Genomic DNA, 27,722 nt, shown 5'->3' on the forward strand with positions numbered 1-27,722 from the left:
CTGCTGTCCATGTTCACCTAGCAGTAAAATAGGTACCCGAGTGTTAGTCGACTGTTGTGGGTCGCATCCTGGGGACAAAATTAACCTAATTTGCGAGAAATGCTCAGCATAACAAGGGACTTTCAATATAGTAGTATGTTATTGATGTCAGCTATTGTCTGTATACCTTGTACACGTACTTGTAGTAATAAAGATCATTATTACAGCAAAACGAGTGACATCAGCGCCACCACACCAACAGTACATCAGTTAAAGAAAGATGTCACATCTACTTCCAGTCTATTACGATAAGTATTCTTCTTTCTCTTTCTCGCCTCATCCGTGAACCTTGATCTTTCCCGACCTGCAATTTCCACCATTCGTCGCTCTTCTCTCTTCTTTCTCTTTCCCTCTTCTTCATCAACATCATCACAATGTTCTTTATTGCTACAAGTACAAGTACGAGGTATAAAAATTTACTGGTACCACAAAATTACGATTTTATCGACGTTCAGTACGAAAAATGTTTGTTAAGATGTTGTAGAAGACAAAATTAGAGAGGCAAACTGGAAGTGGGTCTAGGGGATAAAACAACAAAGTTGGTTTAGCTTGGGAGTAAGCACACTGAGGTCCGTGGTTCGATCCCTGGTACGGGTGGAAACATTAGGACGTGTTTCCTTAGGATACTTGCTGTCCTGTGTTCACCTAGCAGTAAAACAGGTACCCGGGTATTAGTGGACTGGTGTGGGTTGCATCCTGGGGACAAAACTAACATAATTTGCCATAAATACACTACATAACAGGGACGGGGGGGGGGGGGTAAAGGAGATTTTGTGTGCGAGGGGCTTGGACTTCCAGCAGGCATGCGTGAGCGTGTTTGATAGGAGTGAATGGAGACAAATGGTTTTTAATACTTGACGTGCTGTTGGAGTGTGAGCAAAGTAACATTTATGAAGGGGTTCAGGGAAACCGGCAGGCCGGACTTGAGTCCTGGAGATGGGAAGTACAGTGCCTGCACTCTGAAGGAGGGGTGTTAATGTTGCAGTTTAAAAACTGTAGTGTAAAGCACCCTTCTGGCAAGACAGTGATGGAGTGAATGATGGTGAAAGTTTTTCTTTTTCGGGCCACCCTGCCTTGGTGGGAAGCGGCCGATGTGTCAATAAATAAAAAATAACAAGGGGATTTCTATATAGAAGTACATTGATGTCATTGATGTCAGCTATGGTCTAAGTTTAACATGTACTTGTAGAAATAAATATTATTATTATTATTTATTATTATTATTATTATTATTACTATTATTATTATTATTATCCTTCAGTGTATATACACTGAATGTTACCCAACCTCTCCAAGGCTGCAAGTATTCTCAAGTTCGGTTCAGTGTACAGGTGAATGGCAGTTTTAATGACCCAACTGCAGTCTGTTGGTCTTATACCCTCACAAGTGACCAGCAGGCAGCCAGTGGAGTGGGCAGTGTGGTGGAGTGGGCAGTGTAGTGGAGTGGGCAGTGTGGTGGAGTGAGCAGAAGAAGGACGACAATTGTGAAGGATCTAGCCTGAGTCTTACTACCACTGTCATAATAATAACAGCAATTATAACAAAATAATGTTGTACAGTATTGTACTAACAGACACTAGAATCTGTCTCAGATAATCTAACAATGGATCCGTCTTGTGCTGAGTGTTTGTACAGAGATCTGATGGGCAAGGTAAGCAAGGTAGGTCAACTCTTGCTTACCTTGTTTCATCTCTACCTTCCCAACTTACGATGGGAAGGTAGAGATGATGCACATTTGTGGGTTAGGAAACATTGATGAATAAACACATGTGCAACACCTGGGTGACTTTACATAAGACACATATACAACACCTGGGTGTCTTTATTGATGAATAAGACACATGTGCAACACCTGTGTGTCTTTATTGATGAATAAGACACATGTACAACACCTGTGTGTCTTTATTGATGAATAACACGCATGTACAACACTTGGGTCTCTTTATTGATGAATAACACACATGTGCAACACCTGTGTGTCTTTATTGATAAATAAGACACATGTGCAACACCTGTGTGTCTTTATTGATGAATAACATACATGTGCAACACCTGTGTGTCTTTATTGATGAATAACATACATGTGCAACACCTGTGTGTCTTTATTGATGAATAACACACATGTACAACACTTGGGTGTCTTTATTGATGAATAACACACATGTGCAACACTTGGGTGTCTTTATTGATGAATAACACACATGTACAACACCTGTGTGTCTTTATTGATGAATAACACACATGTACAACACCTGGGTGTCTTTATTGATGAATAAGACACATGTACAACACCTGTGACTTTATTGATGAATAACACACATGTACAACACCTGGGTGTCTTTATTGATGAATAAGACACATGTACAACACCTGTGTATCTTTATTGATGAATAAGACACATGTACAACACTTGGGTGTCTTTATTGATGAATAAGACACATGTACAACACATGTGTGTCTTTATTGATGAATAAGACACATGTACAACACTTGGGTGTCTTTATTGATGAATAACACACATGTGCAACACCTGTGTGTCTTTATTGATGTAACGTTTCACATGTGTTCCGAACTTCTTCAGTCGTATACAGAAGTGGTATATACGAGAGGCAGCGGAACTTGGTAAATGTGAATAGGTAACTGAGTAGGTATTCAGTCCCTCGGCCTTGATGTGTGTTCAGTCCCTCAGCCTTGATATGTTTAGTCCCTCGGCCTTGATAGGTGTTCCGTCCCTCAGCCTTGATAGGTGTTCAGTCCCCCGGCCTTGATAGGTGTCCAGTCCCTCAGCCTTGATATGTTCAGTCCCTCAGCCTTTATAGGTGTTCAGTCCCTCAGCCTTGATATGTTCAATCCCTCAGCCTTGATATGTTCAGTCCCTCAGCCTTGATATGTTCAGTCCCTCAGCCTTGATAGGTGTTCAATCCCTCGGCCTTGATAGGTGTTCAGTCCCTCAGCCTTGATAGGTGTTCAGTCCTTCGGCCTTGATATGTTTAGTCCCTCAGCTTTGATAGGTGTTCAGTATCTCGGCCTTGATAGGTTTTCAGTCCCTCAGCCTTGATAGGTGTTCAGTCCCTCAGCCTTCATAGGTGTTCAGTCCCTCAGCCTTGATAGGTGTTCAGTCCATCGGTATTGATAGGTGTTCAGTCCCTCGGCCTTGATATGTTCAGTTCCTCAGCCTTGATAGGTGTTCAATCCCTCGGCCTTGATAGGTGTTCAGTACCTCAGCCTTGATAGGTGTTCAGTCCCTCAGTCTTGATAGGTGTTCAGTCCCTCAGTCTTGATAGGTGTTCAATCCCTCAGTCTTGATAGGTGTTCAATCCCTCAATCTTGATAGGTGTTCAGTCCATCAGTCTTGATAGGTGTTCAATCCATCAGTCTTGATAGGTGTTCAGTCCATCAGTCTTGATAGGTGTTCCGTCCATCAGTCTTGATAGGTGTTCAGCCCATCAGTCTTGATAGGTGTTCAGTCCATCAGTCTTGATAGGTGTTCAGTCCATCAGTCTTGATAGGTGTTCAGTCCATCAGTCTTGATAGGTGTTCAATCCATCAGTCTTGATAGGTGTTCAGTCCATCAGTCTTGATAGGTGTTCAGTCCCTCAGTCTTGATAGGTATTCAGCCCATCAGCCTTGATAGGTGTTCAGTCCCTCAGCCTTGATAGGTGTTCAGTCCATCAGTCTTGATAGGTGTTCAGTCCCTCAGCCTTGATAGGTGTTCAGTCCATCAATCTTGATAAGTGTTCAGTTCATCAGTCTTGATAGGTGTTTAGTCCCATAGTATTGATAGGTGTTCAGTCCCTCAGTCTTGATAGGTGTTCAGTCCATCAGTCTTGATAGGTGTTCAGTCCCTCAGTCTTGATAGGTGTTCAATCCCTCAGTCTTGATAGGTGTTCAGTCCCTCAGTCTTGATAGGTGTTCAGTCCCTCAGTCTTGATAGGTGTTCAGTCCCTCGGCCTTGATATTTTCAGTCCCTCAGCCTTGATAGGTGTTCAGTCCCTCAGTCTTGATAGGTGTTCAGTCTCTCAGTCTTGATAGGTGTTCAGTCCCTCAGTCTTGATAGGTGTTCAGTCCATCAGTCTTGATAGGTGTTCAGTCCCTCAGTCTTGATAGGTGTTCAATCCCTCAGTCTTGATAGGTGTTCAGTCCCTCAGTCTTGATAGGTGTTCATTCCCTCAGTCTTGATAGGTGTTTAGTCCCTCAGTCTTGATAGGTGTTCAGTCTCTCAGTCTTGATAGGTGTTCAGTCTCTCAGTCTTGATAGGTGTTCAGTCCCTCAGTCTTGATAGGTGTTCAGTCCCTCAGTCTTGATAGGTGTTCAGTCCCTCAGTCTTGATAGGTGTTCAGTCCCTCAGTCTTAATAGGTGTTCAGTCCCTCAGTCTTGATAGGTGTTCAGTCCCTCAGTCTTGATAGGTGTTCAGTCCCTCAGTCTTGATAGGTGTTCAGTCTCTCAGTCTTGATAGGTGTTCAGTCCCTCAGTCTTGATAGGTGTTCAGTCCCTCAGTCTTGATAGGTGTTCAGTTCCTCAGTTATGATAGGTGTTCAGTCCCTCAGTCTTGATAGGTGTTCAGTCCCTCAGTCTTGATAGGTGTTCAGTCTCTCAGTCTTGATAGGTGTTCAGTCCCTCAGTCTTGATAGGTGTTCAGTCCCTCAGTCTTGATAGGTGTTCACTCCCTCAGTCTTGATAGGTGTTCACTCCCTCAGTCTTGATAGGTGTTCAGTCCCTCAGTCTTGATAGGTGTTCAGTCCCTCAGTCTTGATAGGTGTTCAGTCCCTCAGTCTTGATAGGTGTTCAGTCCATCAGTCTTGATAGGTGTTCAGTCCCTCAGTCTTGATAGGTGTTCAGTCCCTCAGTCTTGATAGGTGTTCAGTCTCTCAGTTTTGATAGGTGTTCAGTCCCTCAGTCTTGATAGGTGTTCAGTCCCTCAGTCTTGATAGGTGTTCAGTCCCTCAGTCTTGATAGGTGTTGTCTCTGTCTTGATAGGTGTTCAGTCCATCAGTCTTGATAGGTGTTCAGTCCCTCAGTCTTGATAGGTGTTCAGTCCCTCAGTCTTGATAGGTGTTCAGTCCCTCAGTCTTGATAGGTGTTCAGTCCCTCAGTCTTGATAGGTGTTCAGTCCCTCAGTCTTGGTAGGTGGTCAGTCCATCAGTCTTGATAGGTGTTCAGTCCCTCAGTCTTGATAGGTGTTCAGTCCCTCAGTCTTGATAGGTGTTCAGTCCATCAATCTTGATAAGTGTTCAGTCCCTCAGCCTTGATAGGTGTTCAGTCCCTCAGCCTTGATAGGTGTTCAGTCCCTCAGTCTTGATAGGTGTTCAGTCCCTCAGTCTTGAAAGGTGTTCAGTCCCTCAGTCTTGATAGGTGTTCAGTCCCTCAGTCTTGATAGGTGTTCAGTCCCTCAGCCTTGATAGGTGTTCAGTCCCTCAGCCTTGATAGGTGTTCAGTCCCTCAGTCTTGATAGGTGTTCAGTCCCTCAGTCTTGATAGGTGTTCAATCCCTCAGTCTTGATAGGTGGTCAGTCCCTCAGTCTTGATAGGTGTTCAGTCCCTCAGTCTTGATAGGTGTTCAGTCCCTCAGCCTTGATAGGTGTTCAGTCCCTCAGCCTTGATAGGTGTTCAGTCCCTCAGCCTTGATAGGTGTTCAGTCCCTCAGCCTTGATAGGTGTTCAGTCCCTCAGTCTTGATAGGTGTTCAGTCCCTCAGTCTTGATAGGTGTTCAGTCCATCAATCTTGATAAGTGTTCAGTCCCTCAGCCTTGATAGGTGTTCAGTCCCTCAGCCTTGATAGGTGTTCAGTCCCTCAGTCTTGATAGGTGTTCAGTCCCTCAGTCTTGATAGGTGTTCAGTCCCTCAGCCTTGATAGGTGTTCAGTCCCTCAGCCTTGATAGGTGTTCAGTCCCTCAGCCTTGATAGGTGTTCAGTCCCTCAGCCTTGATAGGTGTTCAGTCCCTCAGCCTTGATAGGTGTTCAGTCCCTCAGCCTTGATAGGTGTTCAGTCCCTCAGCCTTGATAGGTGTTCAGTCCCTCAGCCTTGATAGGTGTTCAGTCCCTCAGCCTTGATAGGTGTTCAGTCCCTCAGCCTTGATAGGTGTTCAGTCCCTCAGCCTTGATAGGTGTTCAGTCCCTCAGTCTTGATAGGTGTTCAGTCCCTCAGTCTTGATAGGTGTTCAGTCCCTCAGTCTTGATAGGTGTTCAGTCCCTCAGTCTTGATAGGTGTTCAGTCCCTCAGCCTTGATAGGTGTTCAGTCCCTCAGTCTTGATAGGTGTTCAGTCCCTCAGTCTTGATAGGTGTTCAGTCCCTCAGTCTTGATAGGTGTTCAGTCCCTCAGCCTTGATAGGTGTTCAGTCCCTCAGCCTTGATAGGTGTTCAGTCCCTCAGTCTTGATAGGTGTTCAGTACCTCAGCCTTGATAGGTGGTCAGTCCCTCAGCCTTGATAGGTGTTCAGTCCCTCAGCCTTGATAGGTGTTCAGTCCCTCAGCCTTGATAGGTGTTCAGTCCCTCAGTCTTGATAGGTGTTCAGTCCCTCAGTCTTGATAGGTGTTCAGTCCCTCAGTCTTGATAGGTGTTCAGTCCCTCAGTCTTGATAGGTGTTCAATCCCTCAGTCTTGATAGGTGGTCAGTCCATCAGTCTTGATAGGTGTTCAGTCCCTCAGTCTTGATAGGTGTTCAGTCCATCAATCTTGATAAGTGTTCAGTCCCTCAGCCTTGATAGGTGTTCAGTCCCTCAGCCTTGATAGGTGTTCAGTCCCTCAGCCTTGATAGGTGTTCAGTCCCTCAGTCTTGATAGGTGTTCAGTCCCTCAGTCTTGATAGGTGTTCAGTCCATCAATCTTGATAAGTGTTCAGTCCCTCAGCCTTGATAAGTGTTCAGTCCCTCAGTCTGGATAGGTACTCAGTTCCTCAGTCTTGATAAGTGTTCAGTCCCTCAGTCTGGATAGGTACTCAGTTCCTCAGTCTTGATAAGTGTTCAGTCTCTCAGTCTGGATAGGTACTCAGTTCCTCAGTCTTGATAGGTGTTCAGTCCCTCAGCCTTGATAGGTGTTCAGTCCCTCAGCCTAGATAGGTGTTCAGTCCCTCAGCCTTGATAGGTGTTCAGTTCCTCAGCCTTGATAGGTGTTCAGTCCCTCAGCCTTGATAGGTGTTCAGTCCCTCAGCCTTGATAGGTGTTCAGTCCCTCAGTCTTGATAGGTGTTCAGTCCCTCAGTCTTGATAGGTGTTCAGTCCCTCAGTCTTGATAGGTGTTCAGTCCCTCAGCCTTGATAGGTGTTCAGTCCCTCAGCCTTGATAGGTGTTCAGTCCCTCAGTCTTGATAGGTGTTCAGTCCCTCAGTCTTGATAGGTGTTCAGTCCCTCAGTCTTGATAGGTGTTCAGTCCCTCAGTCTTGATAGGTGTTCAGTTCCTCAGTCTTGATAAAAGGCCTACGGCATCTCACCAAAAGGACATATGGTCCACCAGAGATTATTAATGGATAAAGTCCTTGATGGCGGCATCAGGTAAACATCAATGACGCAACAAAGGAACATTGACGTAAATAAGGCACAATAGTATACGATTTAAATTTAAATATTTTTATTTTTCAGATTTATATTTTTTATATTTTTATTTTACATAATGTTTTATATTTTTATTTCATATAATGTTTTATATTTATATTTTTATATCTATATTTTAATTTGATTTTTGTCCTCATTCTCAACAAGATAGTTATCATGTCTTTATTATTATTATAATCAAAAAGAAGCGCTAAGCCACAAGGACTATACAGCTCTCATGTCTTTAACATGTACGTTCAATCTTGAATGTTGAGACTTGCGGTGTTGTCTGTGTCACCTTAGAAACTGAAGGGAATTTCACTGTGACTTCTACGTCCGTTATTGGTAAAATGTGGACGTTTCTCTCTCTACCCCTCTGCCTTGAACATCAGTGTCCAATATTCCCTCTTTTATTCCCCGGGGTGACCCTTGTCCTGGTTAAATACTGCCAGCTGCTGGGTACTTGGTCTGGGGCGCCATGTATAAGCTCCTCATAGGACAGTAGAAAGCCTGTTGTTGTTGACTCTGGCGTGTGTTGTGCTCACCTATTTGTGGTTGCAGGGGTCGAAACATAGCTCCTGGGGTATAAGTTTATTTAGGTACACATAATTACAACTACAAAAAAAATATCATACATAGTAATGTATGTGTCAGTTACCTAGAATAGCCCCCCCCCAAAGAAAAGTCAGACTTATTTCCACTGGAGTGTCTGACTGCTGGGATTTAAGCAGCAGGGTCCACCTGACCTAATTGGAAACTTAATGTTTCTCTTTGTCTTTCCGGAGGAAACATTGGTATCCTTTATAATTCTATCTCATATTTGTTCAGTATATTTTTCAGTGGCCTGGTAGGCAATGCTCTAGCCTCACACAGTGTGTCCGTGGCTCGATCCCCGGCACGGGTGGAAACATTGGAAATGCTAAGCAAAAGGATACAAATGCAACTAATGTGGCATTTTATTGTAGCAACGTTTCGCTCTCCAGGAGCTTTTTCAAGCCGTTACGGCTTAATGAAGCTCCTGGAGAGCGAAACGTTGCCACAGTAAAATGTCACATTAGTTGCATTTGTGTCCTTTTACTTAACATATTGTCGGTAATTCTACCAATATTTATACAACATAGGAAATGTAGAATTGCGGATGAGCAAGGAGGCTTCAGAGTGGGCAGGGGATGTGTAGATCAAGTGTTTACATTGAAGCATATATGTGAACAGTATTTAGATAAAGGTAGGGAAGTTTTTATTGCATTTATGGATTTAGAAAAGGCATATGATAGAGTGGATAGAGGAGCAATGTGGCAGATGTTGCAAGTTTATGGAATAGGTGGTAAGTTACTAAATGCTGTAAAGAGCTTTTATGAGGATAGTGAGGCTCAGGTTAGGGTGTGTAGAAGAGAGGGAGAATACTTCCCGGTAAAAGTAGGTCTTAGACAGGGATGTGTAATGTCACCATTGTTGTTTAATATATTTATAGATGGGGTTGTAAAAGAAGTAAATGCTAGGGTGTTCGGGAGAGGGGTAGGATTAAATTATGGGGAATCAAATTCAAAATGGGAATTGACACAGTTACTTTTTGCTGATGATACTGTGCTTATGGGAGATTCTAAAGAAAAATTGCAAAGGTTAGTGGATGAGTTTGAGAATGTGTGTAAAGGTAGAAAGTTGAAAGTGAACATAGAAAAGAGTAAGGTGATGAGGGTATCAAATGATTTAGATAAAGAAAAATTGGATATCAAATTGGGGAGGAGTATGGAAGAAGTGAATGTTTTCAGATACTTGGGAGTTGACGTGTCGGCGGATGGATTTATGAAGGATGAGGTTAATCATAGAATTGATGAGGGAAAAAAGGTGAGTGGTGCGTTGAGGTATATGTGGAGTCAAAAAACGTTATCAATGGAGGCAAAGAAGGGAATGTATGAAAGTATAGTAGTACCAACACTCTTATATGGATGTGAAGCTTGGGTGGTAAATGCAGCAGCGAGGAGACGGTTGGAGGCAGTGGAGATGTCCTGTCTAAGGGCAATGTGTGGTGTAAATATTATGCAGAAAATTCGCAGTGTGGAAATTAGGAGAAGGTGTGGAGTTAATAAAAGCATTAGTCAGAGGGCAGAAGAGGGGTTGTTGAGGTGGTTTGGTCATTTAGAGAGAATGGATCAAAGTAGAATGACATGGAAAGCATATAAATCTATAGGGGAAGGAAAGAGGCGTAAGGGTCGTCCTCGAAAGGGTTGGAAAGAGGGGATAAAGGAGGTTTTGTGGGCGAGGGGCTTGGACTTCCAGCAAGCGTGCATGAGCGTGTTAAATAGGAGTGAATGGAGACGAATGATACTTGGGACCTGACGATCTGTTGGAGTGTGAGCAGGGTAATATTTAGTGAAGGGATTCAGGGAAACCGGTTATTTTCATATAGTCGGACTTGAGTCCTGGAAATGGGAAGTACAATGCCTGCACTTTAAAGGAGTGGTTTGAGATATTGGCAGTTTGGAGGGATATGTTGTGTATCTTTATACGTATATGCTTCTAAACTGTTGTATTCTGGGCACCTCTGCAAAAGCAGTGATAACAGTGATAATGTGTGAGTGTGGTGAAAGTGTTGAATGATGATGAAAGTATTTTCTTTTTGGGGATTTTCTTTCTTTTTTGGGTCACCCTGCCTCGGTGGGAGACGACCGACTTGTTGGAAAAAAAAAAAAAAAAAAGGAAATGTTTCCTTACACCTGTTGTCCCAGTGTACCTAGCAAGCAAGTAGGTACCTGGGTGTTAAAGGACTGGTATGGGTTGCATCCTGGGGGACATGATTGAGACCCACAATGGAAATAAGACAGTCCCTCGATGACACACTGCCTTTCCAGGATTATCCTGGGTGGCTAACCCTCCGGGGTTAAATATCAGAGCAAAATCTTATCTTTTATCTTACCGGGTGTCCCGTAGCTTGATCACTAGCGCACTCAGCTCACACTGAGGTCCGGGGTTCGACTCTCCTCCGGTACGGCTGGAAGTAAGTAAGTAAGCAAGTTTATTCAGGTATACACAAATACAGTTACATAGAATTATCATACATAGCAGCATATGTGTAGAGAACCTAGGATAACCCAAAAAAGTCAGACAGAGTGACTTATTTCCGTTAGGGATGTGTTTCCATAAGACACCTACTGTCCCTGTTCACCCATTAGTTTAAAATTGGTTATCTGAGTGTCAGTGGACTGGTGTGGGTCGCATTCTGGGACAAAACTGACCTAATTTGTCCGAAATGCTCAGTATAACAAGCGGCTTTCTATAGTTTTTTTTTTTTTCGCCGGTATTCTCCCGGCCCGGGTCTTTTCCAAGTAGTGGTGACCCGGCCTTGGCTCCCTATCTGGGGAGTGTCTCGAGACTTAAGTCTCCCATGGGAGGAGGTACAAGTACCTCCTCATCTTTGGGACCAAGTGTCCCCAGGCCTAGCCACATTCCCCGCCCTCACGGGGCTCGTAGGGAGAAGCTAGGCCTCTGGTCTGCCATCTACCCCGCCTCAAAGGGGCTCGTGGGGATGGCAGTCTTATGAGCTGCAGATGGTAGCAAGCTCAGGCCTCTCTTAATTCTTCTATATAGTGTCAGTGATGTCAGGTATAGTCTGTATATCTTGTACATGTACTGGTAGTAAATTAAGATATTATTATTATTATTATTATTATTATTATTATCATCATCATCATCCTCCCCTCTCTTCCCCGGATTCAACCTACCAAGTAGTCTCTCAGGTATGACCAACGATCCAGATACCCTAAAGACATGCATCTCCAACTTAGCTATTGAAAATATGAATCTTCGAGAGACGCTAACAAAACAAGACACCAGGATGACACAACTCGAGAACAAAATCCTCAGTCTTGAACAAAAGTTAACAACACCAGGAATGACTAACTGTGACAAGACCATCCAAACAGTCATAGATAGCCATACCCAACAAATAATATCTCTTAATACAAAGGTTGAAGAAGCAGTAAAAGAATGGAAGAACAACTTAGATAACCAGTTCAGTGACTACTTTGCTCTCCAAGAAGATAAAACTGAACAAGATAAACTATCGGACGCAGTAATAGTTAACAGTCCACTTTTTCCCAGTGATATGAACCAAACAAACAGTAAAGAAATTACTCTGCAGATCATAAAGGACCAAACAAGTGTTATTGTACCAGAGTCTGAAATAAAAGAAGCCAGGTTACTAGGATCCCATGGTAGAAAAAGTGTTATGCTTAGATTCCACTCACATGACAGGAAAAAAGACTTAATTATTGCATCTATTAAAGTAAAGAAAGAGGTATACATAAACGAGTGTCTTACCAAAAAACGTCAGAACCTCCTGTATAGAGTCAGGAAACTTAAGCGGGAGAATAACGACACAATACACCAATGCTTCACACGGGATGGGAAAATTCTTGTTAGGAAAACAAATGTAGGTCAACTGTACACAATCACGAACGAGAATGATCTATCACGATTTCTCAGGGATACTAATCTTACAGAGAATAACTAAACAATGTCCAACTTAAAAGCCTACGTAGTGTAGTGTATGTTTTGCTCCATTATTGTTCAAATTTCATTGTGCAATCTCTTAGTAATTAAATAATCAACTACCTCATTTTGTGATTTTACTAGTAAGCATAAGTCACCTGATGTGATTTTGTTATTTACTATTGTTCACTTAAACATTAGCTGAATTGATACTTTCTCTGTCCATATTACTACCTCATATTTTTTTAAATACTATCAATTGATATTACTTACTAAAATTAATAATTATCATTTTTACTAAAATTTCAATTTACTCTTAACATTTTTGACATTTAATAACCATTACTTGTCTAATTACCTTTACCTGTTTTAATACCACATTTACTATCTTAGATTACTCTTAATTACCTTGTACTGCCATATAACCTCTAGAATAACTACCAGTGCAATATTGAATGAAATAAACATTACTTTTTCACTTTTTTGTAATCATTATTACTTACTAAAATTTTATTAAACACCATATTTACTACCAGTCAATTTTACTTTTGTACATTAAACATTATCTTATACTTCCCATAACATTTTGTTGCCAAATTTTCAAGTTTGTATATTCAACCCCAACCTTTATATTATCCTTTGTACCTGTGTACCTGTGTACCTGTCTACCATCTTACTATCATATTATAACCAAGACATTACCATTGTTATTTTTTTTACTATTATTCTTTTGGTACTTTAATTGTGAATTTTATTTTGTCAATTTAAATCTAGTTATAATCTTGATCTTGTCAACAACCTATACAAGACTCTAGTGCAATTGCAAGTACCATTTCAAATTGTATTTTTATAAGTTTATATTATAATTCCTACCATCTGTCCATTTAACTTTGTTTACCATTACTTAATTTTAGTCCCTTGTATATTTTCTCCTTTATTTTAGCTTTATATAACTACCCTAGTTTATATATTCACAATTGTTAAAATAATCAAGGTGCTATTCTCAGGTGCTAAAGTAGAATAAGTTCACAATTTTGCCATTATATTCCAAAGCTCATTTATTTGATTACCACTTTATTGTTCACCACAACCTATATTAGTCCCTTTTATAATATAATTTTATACTATAATTCTAACTTTAAAAAATTACCTTTTATAGTACTACCTACTATCATATTCCCAAGCTCCATTATTTGATCATCACTTTATTTGTATTAGTCCCTTTTATATTGTCTCTTTTATTTTAGCTTAAAAAAAAAAAACTCCTTAGCTCATTATTTTACATTTGTTAAATAATTCAGGTGCTATTTTTTAGCTTAAGACTATTTACTCTGTTTTATACTTAATTCTAACTATAGATTCACTACAAATCTTATGATTACAAGCATTGATCCTGATACCAACCTCTTATTTAATGACCTAAATGAATCAAACAGTTACTGTAATTACTACACTGCAGAACAATCAAAGGCACTTCTCAGAGCCAACAACAACATAACTATCTTTAACTACAATATCAGATCTTTAAGCAAGCATTACGATGACCTAATAGCATTACTAAATTCCTTACATGCCAATATGTCCATCATTACACTAACTGAAACCTGGCTAAAGCCTGATAGTACAGATGTCTATGCCATTCCTGGTTACACAGCCATACACAACTGTAGGCCAGACCAACAAGGGGGTGGCACTGCTATATACTACTCAGACCAACTAGAATGTATCACTAATACTTGCACAAGGGATGAACATGGGGAATATATAATAGCTAAATTCAAATCCAAATACCTACAAAAACCTCTCACATTGATAAACATCTACAGAGTACCACAGTCAAACATTAGCCAATTTAGTCAAAACCTAGGAAGTATGATAACTGATGCACGCATGAACAAATATCACTTACTACTCTCAGGTGACTTCAATATAAATCTCCTGCAAGACCAGGACCCACACGTTACTGAATTCACAAACACAATGAGTAACTGCATGTTGCTACCAACAGTAACAAAACCTACAAGAGTTACAGAGACTAGTGTTTCCCTACTTGACCACATCTGGACCAACACCATATCCCCTTTAAAATCAGGCATAATTACAGATAATACCACAGACCACTACCCTACTTTCCTCATAACAACTCTTGGTAAACTACCCCAAGACACTACTAAAGTCACCTTCAGACTTCACAATGAGGCAGCCATTAATAACTTCACAACAGCAGTGACAAACATTGATTGGCATACTGAGCTAGAAATCTATACAGATATTGACGAATGTATTAATAATTTTCTAAAAAAGACCCAATACCTCTATAACAAGCACTGCCCTAAAAAAACTAAACAGATGACAGCTAAGAGACTGAACAGTCCCTGGCTAACACCCAGCATTCTCAAATCCATAAATACAAAACACCAATATGAAAAACAGTACAGAATGGGTCACATAACCAGAGACCAAACAAAACGTTACTCGTCAATCCTAACCAGCCTGATAAGAAGGGCAAAAAAATTGTATTATGAGAACAGATTATCCAACTTACGAGGTGATATAAAAAAGACCTGGAAAACCCTATCAGAAATTCTGGGAACAAAAAAGATATCACGAAATAGCGAAATAAAATTAGCAAAATCAGATGAACCCCAACTCCCACCAACAGAAACAGCAAACAGACTCAATGATTTCTTCTCCACTATAGGACAAAACCTTGCCAATAAAATCCCAAGCTCAGATACCCCACCAAATGACTACCTCACTGGCAACTACCCGAACACACTGTTCCTAGCTCCGACTAACCCATACGAAGTCTCCCTTATTATCAACGCACTAAAAAACAAGGCAGGAGATTTAAATACCTTACCACCCTTTATATACAAAAAACTGTCACAAGTGCTATCACCAATCATTGCAACACTCTTTAACAAATCCATAGAATCCTCCACCTTCCCTACAGTACTCAAAATAGCAAGGGTCACCCCGATCCACAAAGGAGGAGACCAAACAGAGTTGAATAACTATAGGCCAATATCCAACTTACACCCTCTCTCAAAAATCTTCGAAAAATTAATTCATAAACGAATCTACTCCTACCTTATCTCCCAAAACATACTCAACCCCTGCCAATTTGGATTCAGGCCTAATAAAAATACTAATGATGCTATTATACACATGCTAGAACATATATACACTGCAATAGAGAAAAAAGAAGTCCCACTGGGGATCTTCATTGACTTACGTAAAGCTTTTGATACAGTTGACCATGACTTGCTCCACGTAAAATTGTCACACTGGTATAAGAGGGCACTCCCTCAACTACCTCAAGTCATACCTCAGCAACAGAAGCCAATATGTGTACGCAAATGGGGCAAACTCTTCTGCGCAACCAATTACAGTTGGTGTCCCACAGGGAAGTGTCCTTGGCCCTCTTCTCTTTCTCCTATACATAAATGACCTTCCAAATGCTTCGCAATTACTCAAACCCACACTATTTGCAGATGACACTACATACGTCTTCTCTCACCCGAGCCCAGTCACGCTAGCCAATACTGTAAATACCGAATTACAGAAAATATCTACCTGGATGAGGACTAACAAATTTACACTAAACATTGACAAAACCTACTTCATTCAGTTTGGTAACAGAGCTACAGATGTCCCTCTTAACATAATGATAAACGGATCACCTATCACAAAGCTAACAGAGGGAAAATTCTTAGGAATCCACCTTGATAAGACTCAAATTTCATACACATATACAACAAATTTCTAAGAAAATTTCCAAGACTGTAGGCATACTATCGAAGATACGGTACTATGTTCCACAGTCAGCCCTCCTGGCCCTATATCACTCTCTTATTTACCCCTATCTCACCTATGGAATTTGTGCATGGGGCTCAACAACAATTAACCATCTCAGACCACTAATTACCCAACAAAAGGCTGCAGTTAGAATGATAACAAATTCTCACTACAGGCAGCACACTCCACCAATATTCAATACACTAAACCTACTCACCATACAAAACATCCATACTTATTACTGCACCTATTACATACATAGAACACTTAACTCTGATATTAACCCTCCCCTCAAACATCTCCTTGCCAACCTCAACAGAACACATGACCATAACACAAGGCACAGATCACTCTTTGATGTTCCTCGTGTCCATCTCACGCTATGAAAAAACTCAATGCACATAAAAGGCCCTAAAATCTGGAATTCATTGCCTGTAAATATAAAAGAAACACTACCTGTTTATAAATTCAAGTCTCTTCTCAAAGTTCACTTACTCACCCAAAACCAAATAAATACTGAATAACTGAACCTTATAAATTGTATATCTTAAATGTTTCTCACAATTATATCACATAAATGTTAAACTTAAAACCCAATCTAACTTTATTATTTTTTAAATACACTACCTAACAGAATACTCCATACGACTGAATGTACAACAATGCATGCAACCATATGACCTGTCTTTGTAATACTCATTTGTGCTTTATAGTTATCTGTTTACAATAATGTATTATCACTGATTTCATCATTGCTTAGTTAATTTTAAGCCAGCCCGTAATGCTATGCATAGTATAAGTGGCTTTGGCATGCTGCTCTTATCTGTATTTTTTTGTACCTCTGTATGTATGCTCAAATTGTTAATAAATAAAATAAATAAATAAATCTTCCATGAGGCAGGATTCAATAAGGGTGTAAGTTTTAGTGTCCCTTAACACCCTGAACAACAAGAGTGTCACTCAACAATTATCTGACAACGTCGCTCTTGTACACATATATAATGTATAGTATTACGAAATGTTTTGGTTATAGTTCATATAGACATGTGTAGCTGTAACGACTTGGTCACTGTAGGTGTAGTTAACCATGTTAAGTGTTCACTTGTGGGAAGTGAGTGGTAGTGGGTCAAGGTTGGATGCAGATTGACGAAGAATTTGTTTTAACATTAATAATAATATCTTTATTTCTACAAGTACATGAACAAGATATACAGACCATAGCTGACATCAGTGATATACTACTATATAGATACCGCCTTGTTATGCAGAGCATTTCGGGCAAATTAGGTCAATTTTGTCCCAGGATGCGACCCACACCAGTCTACTAAAACTCGGGTACCTATTTTACTGCTAGATGAGCATGGACAGCAGTCTTAATGTTCCCACCCATACCGGAGATTGAACCATGGACCTCAGTGTTTGAGCTGAGTTCACTGCCAACCAGTCTGTCACTGAATACAACTGTAATTTTTCTGCAACCCAAAATAGCTATCTAATTATTAATATTCATATAGAATAGCGTGCTACTGTGTGATTATTGTGTCCTAGTGACACAAGGCTGTGGTACCTATGTTGGACTGTATGTGGTATTAACAAATTTGGAATATGCATTATTTTACATTTTTAAATTGTTTTTGTCATCCCATTTTGAAAATATTTATAATACTACACATGTTATCTCTCAACCATTATTATTTTCCTTACAGTCTGCCATGATGGTGAATGTTCAGGATATATGTGAAAATATGAGGCTGGCACGGGAAATGGCCCTCACCAGTCAGTATGAGACTGCAGCGGTATATTACCAAGGAGTTGTACAGCAAATTCACCGCCTTCTTGCTACGATCCAAGAACCCAATCGTAAAATAAAATGGCAGCAGGTGCAGTACTTCTGTTAACCAAATTGTTGTACTTAAATTCTACTATATGTACTTAGTTTTGGCATACCCTAGGAGCTAGAAGTGTATCATTGAGGTGGAACTTTGGGTAATCTTGGCTTAAATCTCATTATAATTGCTATTAGTAGTGTTATCTGATGACCACTTCTAAGATTATGACTGTGTAGCTGTGAATTGTTAAAATACACAAGAGACATATACGTGCAAGCTTAATTTAATAAGGTATCTCATGTTTTTTTCAGGTCCAACAGCAAGTTGCAGCAGAATATGAGAATCTAAAAGAACTTATGAACTGCATATCCTTATTCAAGTCTGACAATCCCTCAGCTCTCTGTGACAGACCTTTGGGTGAGTTGTTAAAAAAAAAACACTAAGAATACATAAAGCACTATTAGAAATACATAACTTGTATTCACCAAAATGCACAGTGTGCATTTTGGTGAATACAAGGTATGCCTTCCTATCCATTTCTCTTTTCTCTTTTTACTCTTTCTTTTCTTCCTTTTCTCTTTCTTCTCTTTTCTTTCTTTTGTGCAACTTAATTCCTTTAGCTTCTTACTTAAGCTCTCTCAGTCCTTATGTTTCATTCGGTGCTAGGACATCCATATCAGTAATACTGTACACTCATGCTCCGTCAGACAGTCCAACTACAGAATTTCCTCCTCATTCTTTTTTCGGTCGTTACACGAGGGGAAAGTGATAACCAGCACTCATTCCACCCATTTTACTTGCCCTCCATAACATCCATGGTAATGGGGAAAGGATTATAACATTTTTTTTTCCTCAGTGGATGTTAAGGAAAAAACTATAGAGTTCTAATAACTACCATAAGTAGAACAAACAGGAGGGTAAAATTGTGTAATGAAGTAAATAAAAATTAAGGTATTCATGCTATCTTAAATTAATATTCATTAAATAAGGAAGCAAACATTAATTTACCCATGTAACAGGCACTTCGCTGAGAATGTCATCATTTGAAGAGCCAACCAGAGACCCAGACGTATGGGGTCCCCCACCTGCTCGTGATCCTGATGTATGGCCGCCACCTACTCCAGCTGATCACAAGTAAGAATATGAATAAGAAAGATTAGTCAAAACGTTATGCAGGAGCATTTATCCTGTGGTGTACAATTATAGATCCCATACCATAAACTGGTTACAAAAGTATACAATATTGTAATAATTAGAATTTTTGAGACTTTCTAAATACAGTGGCCATAATACTTGATCCTAAGGAGTTTTAATTATTTAAGGTAATTTAAAACAGTTACAGTGTGCATTCTACATTATTCCATCACAAAACAAGCATTTATAAATCTGTTGTGCATATTAGAGGCAGAAAGTTCATAATAATATTTTTATGTACTAAGAGGCAAGAGACCATGGATACTGCTGTCAGTCACCCTAATGTGATGAAATAATAAGTTTTAATGTATCTAACTTTACCCTGTTCATTTGTACATTTTTTTTTATATATATATACAGCAGAGTCACTCAGGTAAAGCCGACACGAGGACCGAGGAGGCAGGACTCTAGCAAGAACACAGCAACTAGTCGCACAGGAAAGCCGGGAGCCAAGAAAGGTGCTGAAACCAAGACTGCGAGAGGAAGAGATGACAAGTCAAGTGATCGCAAAGCAAAGAAAGATGCAGACAAAAAGGAAGACAAGGTAATTCAGTGGAGAACTGACATATATTTTGCAATTATCTTGGTGTATTCACATGACGTTTTATGATTTGAAGGTGGATAGGGACAAGGTATTATGATGTAAGAATGTGTGTGTGTGTGTGTATATCTATATTTAACATTAGTAGAGACTAGTGGCTTTTGGGATTTAATTTCCAGCACTGTAATACCTACAAAGGGAAACTGGAAAGATAGTTAAGGAACTAGTGTTTAGTGAATTGAATTATCTTTTATGGGTCATCCTTCCTGGGAAAGAATGGCTAGTGTGGGAGAAAGAATTTAATTAAATTTAAAAATGGTTGTGTTTATAGTGTAGGTTAGACGAATGTAATGTTATAGCCAAAGGCAAGTAAACTAATTGACTGTATTATAAAGTAGTAATTATTTTCTGACCATCTGCATATACCTGGAGGGTGTTCCAGGGGTCAACACCCTCACTGTGTCAACAAAACAGTGTGTACAGAAACAGAATGGCTTGGTTACCCTAAATCTTTTCATGTGTGTAGTTAAATTAGTAAGTTTATTTAGGCACAGGTACACATACCTGGAGTTTACCTGGAGAGAGTTCCGGGGGTCAACGCCCCCGCGGCCCGGTCTGTGACCAGGCCTCCTTAGGTCAGTGTCCCAGGATGCGACCCACACCAGTCGACTAACACCCAGGTACCCATTTTACTGATGGGGAACATAAACAGGTGGAAAGAAACACGTCCAATGTTTCTACTCTGGCTGGGAATCGAACCCAGGCCCTCGCCGTGTGAAGCGAGAGCGTTAACCACCAGGCCACCAGAGCCCATGTGTACAATTATCATACATAGTGGAAATTACCTAATATAACCCCAAAAAGTCAGTGACTTATTTCTATTGGAGTCCTTGTATTTCTGTTGGGGTCCTTGTATTTCTGTTGGGGTCTTTGTATTTCTGTTGGGGTCCTTGTATTTCTTTTGGGGTCCTTGTATTTCTGTTGGGGTCCTTGTATTTCTGTTGGGGTCCTTGTATTTCTGTTGGGGTCCTTGTATTTCTGTTGGGGTCCTTGTATTTCTGTTGGGGTCCTTGTATTTCTGTTGGGGTCCTTGTATTTCTGTTGGGGTCCTTGTATTTCTGTTGGGGTCCTTGTATTTCTGTTGGGGTCCTTGTATTTCTGTTGGGGTCCTTGTATTTCTGTTGGGGTCCTTGTATTTCTGTTGGGGTTCATGCTTTTTCCATTTGTTTGAGAACTATTCACACTCATTTTATTAGCCAAAATAGAGCTTTCCTTTTATCAAACAGGGTGAAAAAGGTGATAGCCGTGCTGAAGATGAAGAGGAAAAGAAGTTTGATCCCAGTGGATATGACAGAGATTTAGTAGAAATGCTCGAACGTGATATTGTACAGAAGAATCCAAGCATTCGTTGGAGTGATATTGCAGACCTACAGGAAGCTAAAAGGCTCTTGGAAGAAGCAGTGGTTTTGCCAATGTTGATGCCAGACTACTTTAAGGTTGGTCTTACTACTGTAGTTTACCATATTCAAAATTCTAATTTCATTGTTGACTAAAATTGCTTGTCGGAACTCTATCCTACATAGGAAAGCCAGATTTCCCAGTGATGGGGAACACTTTTCGAAGATCATGGACTATAATGAAGTAACCCTCTCAAGAACATACATATATTTGAATAGACTTTAGTTGAAAAAACCAGTTAAGTGGTGGTTAAATTTAATGTATTCACATGCACGCTTATTTTCTATTTTCACTATAGGGTATTCGTCGGCCCTGGAAAGGAGTTTTAATGGTGGGTCCACCAGGCACGGGCAAGACCATGCTTGCCAAGGCCGTAGCAACCGAGTGCCGCACCACCTTTTTTAACGTCTCCTCTTCCACCCTCACTTCGAAATACAGAGGAGAATCGGAGAAGCTCGTTAGACTCTTGTTTGAAATGGTAAGTCAGTGTTCCCACTAGTGGATGTTTTTACCTTTTAGTTATGTGCAATATGTTGCATTACTTCGTATTATTTTGTTTCTTTAATGTGTATTACATGGCATATTTAATTTTATTATGTCAGCAATGATGAGACTTGTGCTTCTCATTACTCAGATGTGGGCTAAAAGGAAAAAAAAATTACTGTGTATCATGTCATTACATTGTGAATTGTTTAATTTCATTACTGTAGGTAAAAATTAATTTTATATAATTTTTAGCCTAGATTCTGCAATCAAGGGTTTTTTTTTTTTTTTTTTTTTTTTTTTTTTTTTTTTTTTTTTTTTTTACAGGCCAGATTTTATGCGCCCAGCACAATATTTGTCGATGAAATCGATTCTCTTTGTTCTCGAAGGGGTTCAGAATCTGAACATGAAGCCTCAAGACGAGTCAAATCTGAACTGCTCATGCAGATGGATGGAATCCAGTCAACAGAGTAAGGTTTAAGTGTTTTTTCATGGTGAAGTTGGGGATTATAGCACATACAATATTATGAACCATTACTCTACTTGGAAATACAGGATTATTTTAGTGTCGTAATTGTTTTTTTTAACTAATTTGCTACTGCATGCAAAGCTCTTCATATCTTGTTTGAAATAGGAGTTACTTTTTTCAACACACCAGCTGTCTCCCACCAAGGCAGGGTGATCTGAAAAAGAACACTTTCACCATCATTCGTACTGTCTTTTCAGAGGCTTGCAGATACAGCAGTTTAGATGTCACTCTAAACTGCAAATATCCCCTCCTTTAAAGTGTAAGCACTGTACTTTCCACCACTAGGACTCAAGTCTGGCTAATCAGTTTTCCTGAATCCCTTCACAAAATATTACCTTGCTCACACCTCAATAGCTTGTCAAGTCTCAAAAACCATTCATCTCCACTTACTCCTGTCTAACAGTACAGTACTTGTTTTTATCATGTTTTTAAACTTTAATACTAATTTGCTATACTGGGAGTATTTAATAATAAATGCATGAATTGCTGATAATTCATTATTTTTTTTAGTGTATTTTTATAGTACATTCAGAGGGAAGGAGAGGTAGTTGTCCTAGGAAAGGCTGAATGGAGGGGAGTAAAGGAGGTTTTGCATTCTAGGAGCCAGGACATCCAGCAGACTTCTGTAAGTATTTTATATATGAGTGAGTGGAGGCAAGTGAATTTTATGATTTGATGTGCTTTTGGAGTGAGAGGAAAGTAACATTTATGAAAGGATTCAAGGAAACCGGTTAGCCTGACTTGAGTCCTAAAGGTGGTAAGTACAGTGTCTGTACTTGGAAAGAGGGGTAGAGGTGTGGTTTGGAGGGTTATCTGCACTCTGATGTCAGTACCCATCTGGAAAGCTAGTGATTGAATAAATGAAAGTGTTGCTGGAAGATGGCCGGAGTGTTAAAATAAAATTCGGATTACTTGTATTTCATGAAGCATCAAACCTGTGTAGATTAATAAGCACAGTAGGTAGTGGAGGGTTAATTTTTTGTCTGATAACTTCTGTCCAGCCTCAGTCTGGTAGTTAGTAATTGCTTACATTAGAGTAGAGTGATAATGTTAAAGGGAAACAAATTCTTGTTCTTAGCATTTTATTCTTATATTCATCAAGAAAATTCCTTAAACAAATTATCTGAATGTTAGTATTTCTAAGTATATTTCAATTTTTAAAGTTATTAATTTTATGTAATTATTCCTACTGGCCTAATAAAATCTTTGCATTAAAAGTAATTGCATCTTTTACATTGTAGTTCTGATGAGCCAAAAGTGGTTATGGTTTTAGCTGCCACAAACTTTCCTTGGGACATAGATGAAGCTCTCAGGAGGCGCTTGGAGAAGAGGATTTACATACCACTGCCCAATGGTAGGATTTATATAGTTTGTTGAGTGACTTATTTTACTCCAGTATACCATTTTCCACTAGCTAATAAGAGAGTCAGAAATAAGTATTTATGAAAAATCCAAAAACCTTCAGTACCAGTATTAATTTAGAGCCTCTTTTTAACTTGCTCATAAGAAGTGTGTTATCAGCATGCTGCCGCATTTTCCTGTTTAATTTCTTTCCGTTCTTTTCTAAATTTGTTGTTGCACTATTGTCCTGTTCTAGTTTTTAAATCAGTATGAACCTTCTATAGTGACATCATGCAGCCTGAGTCTTATTTCTGGCATAAATTACTCACATTCTGACTACTGTTATACACAATACCTGGTCTATTGAAGGTTAACAATAACTGCCAATTTATTTTTTATTTATTAACATGTCGGCTGTTTCCCACCAGGGTACGGTGGCCTGTAAAAGAAAAACTTTCACCATCATTCACTCCATCATTGTCTTGCCAGAGGCATGTTTATACTACAGTTATAAAACTGCAACATTAACACCCCTCCTTCAGAGTGCAGGCACTGTACTCCTTTGTAAATTACCAATTTACAAAAGTATATTAGTCTTGAGGACTAATAATATTATAGGTGTCAGGATCTGCATGTTAACAAAACCTGTGTATGTAGTGTCTTGTGCAGTAAGTTTATAGCAAGGTGGTTCAGGTGGTTGCTTCCTCCAGGTACACTGATCTTTCGTATCTACATAGTTTTGTATTCCTGTTGCAACGCTTCTCATGTTCTTGCTCCATCACCCTACACTCTTATCATTTTGGTTTGTACATGTTTTGTTCACCTCATAGAAGTACTGTATATAGTTATATTTTCATGGCACTTCCATGCCCTATTTTGTTTTACTCATTTATTTTGAGCATGGGCCCTTCATTTACAGTGTTTATTGCATACTACCTTTACAGATTTTTTAACAATATGTATCTTGAGGTTGTTAAAAGAAAAATTCTCTGCAGAGGAAGGAAGAGTAGCCCTGCTGACCATCAACCTGCGGGAGGTGAAGCTTGACGAGACAGTCAATTTAAGTGAAATCGCTATGATGCTGTCTGGGTATTCAGGAGCTGACATTACAAATGTTTGCAGGTAAGGGAATTTTTCTTGGTGAGGTATTTGAATCATAGTAAGGAACTTAAGAGGGTAAATGTTTTTTTTTTTTTTTTCAACAAGTCGGCCATCTCCCACCAAGGCAGAGTGACTGAAAAAAGAAAGAAAATCCCCAAAAAGAAAATACTTTCATCATCATTCAACACTTTCTCCTCACTCACACATAATCACTGTTTTTGCAGAGGTGCCCAGAATACAACAGTTTAGAAGTATATACATATAAAAGTACACAATATATCCCTCCAAACTGCCAATATCCCAAACCCCTTCTTTAGAGTGCAGACATTGTACTTCCCATTTCCAGGACTCAAGTCCAGTTATATAAAATAACCGGTTTCCCTGAATCCCTTCACTAAATATTACCCTGCTCACACTCCAACAGCTCGTCAGGTCCCAAATACCATTCATCTCCATTCACTCCTATCTAACACCTTCTTTACCCCCTCCCTCCAACCTTTTCGAGGACAATCCCTACCCCGCCTTCCTTCCCCTACAGATTTGTATGCTCTCCATGCCATTCTACTTTGATCCATTCTCTCTAAATGACTAAACCACCTCAACAAACCCTCTTCAGCCCTCTGACTAATACTTTTATTAACTCCACACCTTCTCCTAATTTCCACACTCCGAATTTTCTGCATAATATTTACACCGCACATTGCCCTTAGACAGGACATCTCCACTGCCTCTAACCGCCTCCTCACTGCAGCATTTACAACCCAAGCTTCACACCCATATAAGAGTGTTGGTACTACTATACTTTCATACATTCCCTTCTTTGCCTCCATAGATAACATTTTTTACCTCCACATATACCTCAAGGCACCACTCACCTTTTTTCCTTCATCAATTCTATGATTAACCTCATCTCTCATAAATCCATCCGCTGACACGTCAACTCCCAAATATCTGAAAACATTCACTTCTTCCATACTCCTCCCCAATTTGATATCCAATTTTTCTTTATCTAAATCATTTGATATCCTCATCACCTTACTCTTTTCTATGTTCACCAGTAAATTATGTTAATGTATAGAAATTTGCTAGTGCCCTGCTAGTATGTTTACATATTCTTAGCATACATGTTATGTTCCTGAAAGCTGGTGAGCTATGGAAAGAGAGCCAACGACGTGAATAACATAGAGTAAAAGGAGTGTTTATGTTCACAACATTTCTGTTTCCCCTTCAGCAAAACAAATAAAGTATATAGTAATGTAATGCCAACTTTCTGACAGCCATGTTAACTTGCAGCCTCTATCTGCCAATCTGTACCCCATCACCAGTCTTCCTTCATCTTCTCTTTCAACACACTGGCTGCATCCCACTAAAGCAGGGTGGTCCAAAAAGAAAAACGAAAGTTTCTATTCATAAATTTAATAATGTATACAGGAGAAGGGGTTACTAGCCCCTTGCTCCTGGCATTTTAGTCGCTTCTTATGACACATGGCTCTTGGAGGAAGAATTCTGTTCTACTTCCTCATGGAGACAAGAGGAAATAAACAATAACAAGAACTAGGAAGAACACCGAGAGGGGTGTGTGTGTATAAATGCTTGTACATGCATGTGTAGCGTGACCTAAGTGTAAGTAGAAGTAGCAAGACATACCTGAAATCTTGCATGTTTGAGACAGAAAAAAAGACACCAGCAATCCTACCATCACGTAAAATAATTACAGGCTTCCGTTTCACACTCACTTGGCAGGACAGGAGTACATCCTTGGGTGGTTGCCGTCTACCAACCTACTACCTAGGGTCTTCCTTCTTTTCTCATAATCATTACTTTGCACTTGCTGGGATTCAGTTCTAGTAACCATTTGTTTGACATCTCTGTAGTCTGTCCAGGTCCTATTGTAGACTTTCTATGTCTTCATATTTTATTCTCATTAGTTGCATACTCTGCAAATGCCAAAATGCTGTATATTATTATCTCCAATGATGCACCATTTACACATGAACAACACTGTTACTAACAGAAATTAAAGATCATAATGGAAATAAGTCATTGGTTTAACTATTGAGTTATTCTAGGTCAATTTACACATAAGTGACTACATAAGAAATTTGTAAAAATCTAAATTTTTTAATGAACCTGAATAAAAATTCTCTTATTCACTTAGTCCCTGTGGAATATTTGTAATAATAATGATACTTTATTTCTGTGAGCCATACAAAAATGTTTCCTGTTGCATCTTATTAACTAATAATATATGCATTATTAGATATTAAGATTAAGTGTTCATTTTAGCCAATGTAAGACCATAGTTTGTCTGTTAATACTACATGTTAATGATTGAAATATACTATGTTAACAAGCATTCCTTTCTTCACTCCATAGCCACACTTTTTTTTCATTTCCTTATCCTTCCTAAGGATTGTTATCTTTTTTCCTAACATGACTTTCCATTGCTGTCAAGAGTTGAATATTGTCAGTCACACATTTAAATTCCCCAGTTTCCTAGAGTATTTTACCATCTTACCACACATTACCTGTTGAATTTGTAAGGCAGATTAAAATGTTACCACTTGATTCTTGAAGACCTCCACTGCTATTGTTTGTTGCACTTCATAGAACTTGATTCAGCATTTGTACATTTTTTGCTACTCTGCAGTTAATAATAAAATTTATAAATACCCTGGTCTATAATGTTTCCTTAGTTGAGCTAGGCTCCCTCCATCTTTATAATTGCTCCATCCTTATACATGCTATGTCAATAACTTATTTATGTAGGAGTGTTCCTACTCTCAACAGATCTCTCCTTCCCTTCATGTCTTGCATATTCAACTTCAAATTATAACAGAAGACATCTTGATAAATACTAAAAGCTTTGTTTTTTAAATATATTTTAGGGATGCTTCTATGATGTCAATGCGAAGAAAAATAGCAGGACTTACGCCTGATGAAATTCGTGCTCTGCCGAAGGAAGAGTTGGACCTACCAGTTTCACAAACCGATTTCCATGACGCTATTCAAAAGTGCAACAAGTCTGTCTCTCAGGATGACTTGGAGAAATATGAGAATTGGATGCGAGAGTTTGGAGCTTCATAAAGTTCCTAGTAATTCATCTTTGTTAATGTTTAGTTGTTACACGTTTTTGTTGTCCATTGTATCTTTTTTTTTTTTTTTTTTTTTTTTTACCATTTATAATATACATTTTAAAGGAGCATGCTTGATCTCCCTTATAATGTAATTAAAGAAATGTTTCTTTGTAATAAAGGTATTGTCAACTCACTTTTTTCCTTATACATTAACCCTTAAACTGTCCAAACGTAGATCTATGTAAAAAAGTAATCTTTATTTTTTTTTTTATTTTTTTTTTTTTACATTTGAAAACGTGTAAAACACTTTTTTTTTTTT

The 27,722-nt window shown here is 39.2% G+C and overlaps 1 protein-coding gene across 3 annotated transcripts; it reads left to right on the forward strand.

The window, feature by feature from the left end:
- Positions 1–1,494: 1,494 nt before the first annotated feature.
- On the forward strand, positions 1,495–27,508 carry Kat60 (Katanin 60). Of its 3 annotated transcripts, none has more exons than XM_070095497.1 (11): positions 1,495–1,699; positions 17,557–17,730; positions 17,991–18,096; positions 18,699–18,813; positions 19,234–19,417; positions 20,701–20,910; positions 21,171–21,350; positions 21,683–21,825; positions 23,126–23,238; positions 24,221–24,347; positions 27,215–27,508. In XM_070095497.1, exons 1-11 carry the CDS (start codon positions 1,643–1,645, stop codon positions 27,411–27,413), a joined length of 1,608 nt encoding a protein of 535 aa, XP_069951598.1. In that variant the 5' UTR covers positions 1,495–1,642; the 3' UTR covers positions 27,414–27,508. The 3 variants fall into 3 exon arrangements, with proteins under 3 accessions (XP_069951598.1, XP_069951599.1, XP_053641966.1); XM_070095498.1 differs by having other exon boundaries at positions 1,495–1,690; XM_053785991.2 differs by lacking the exon at positions 1,495–1,699 and adding an exon at positions 16,778–16,853.
- The last annotated feature ends 214 nt before the right edge of the window (positions 27,509–27,722 follow it).

Source organism: Cherax quadricarinatus, chromosome 50 (assembly GCF_038502225.1).
Source record: "Cherax quadricarinatus isolate ZL_2023a chromosome 50, ASM3850222v1, whole genome shotgun sequence".
NCBI lineage: Eukaryota > Metazoa > Arthropoda > Malacostraca > Decapoda > Parastacidae > Cherax > Cherax quadricarinatus.

Coding starts and splice junctions, on each gene's coding strand:
- Kat60 (XM_070095497.1), top strand. CDS start 1,643: ATGGATCCGTCTTGTGCTGAGTGTTTGTACAGAGATCTGATGGGCAAG. Junction 21,351..21,682: donor TTAGACTCTTGTTTGAAATG/GTAAGTCAGTGT, acceptor TTTTTTTTACAG/GCCAGATTTTATGCGCCCAG. Junction 23,239..24,220: donor TTACATACCACTGCCCAATG/GTAGGATTTATA, acceptor AATTCTCTGCAG/AGGAAGGAAGAGTAGCCCTG.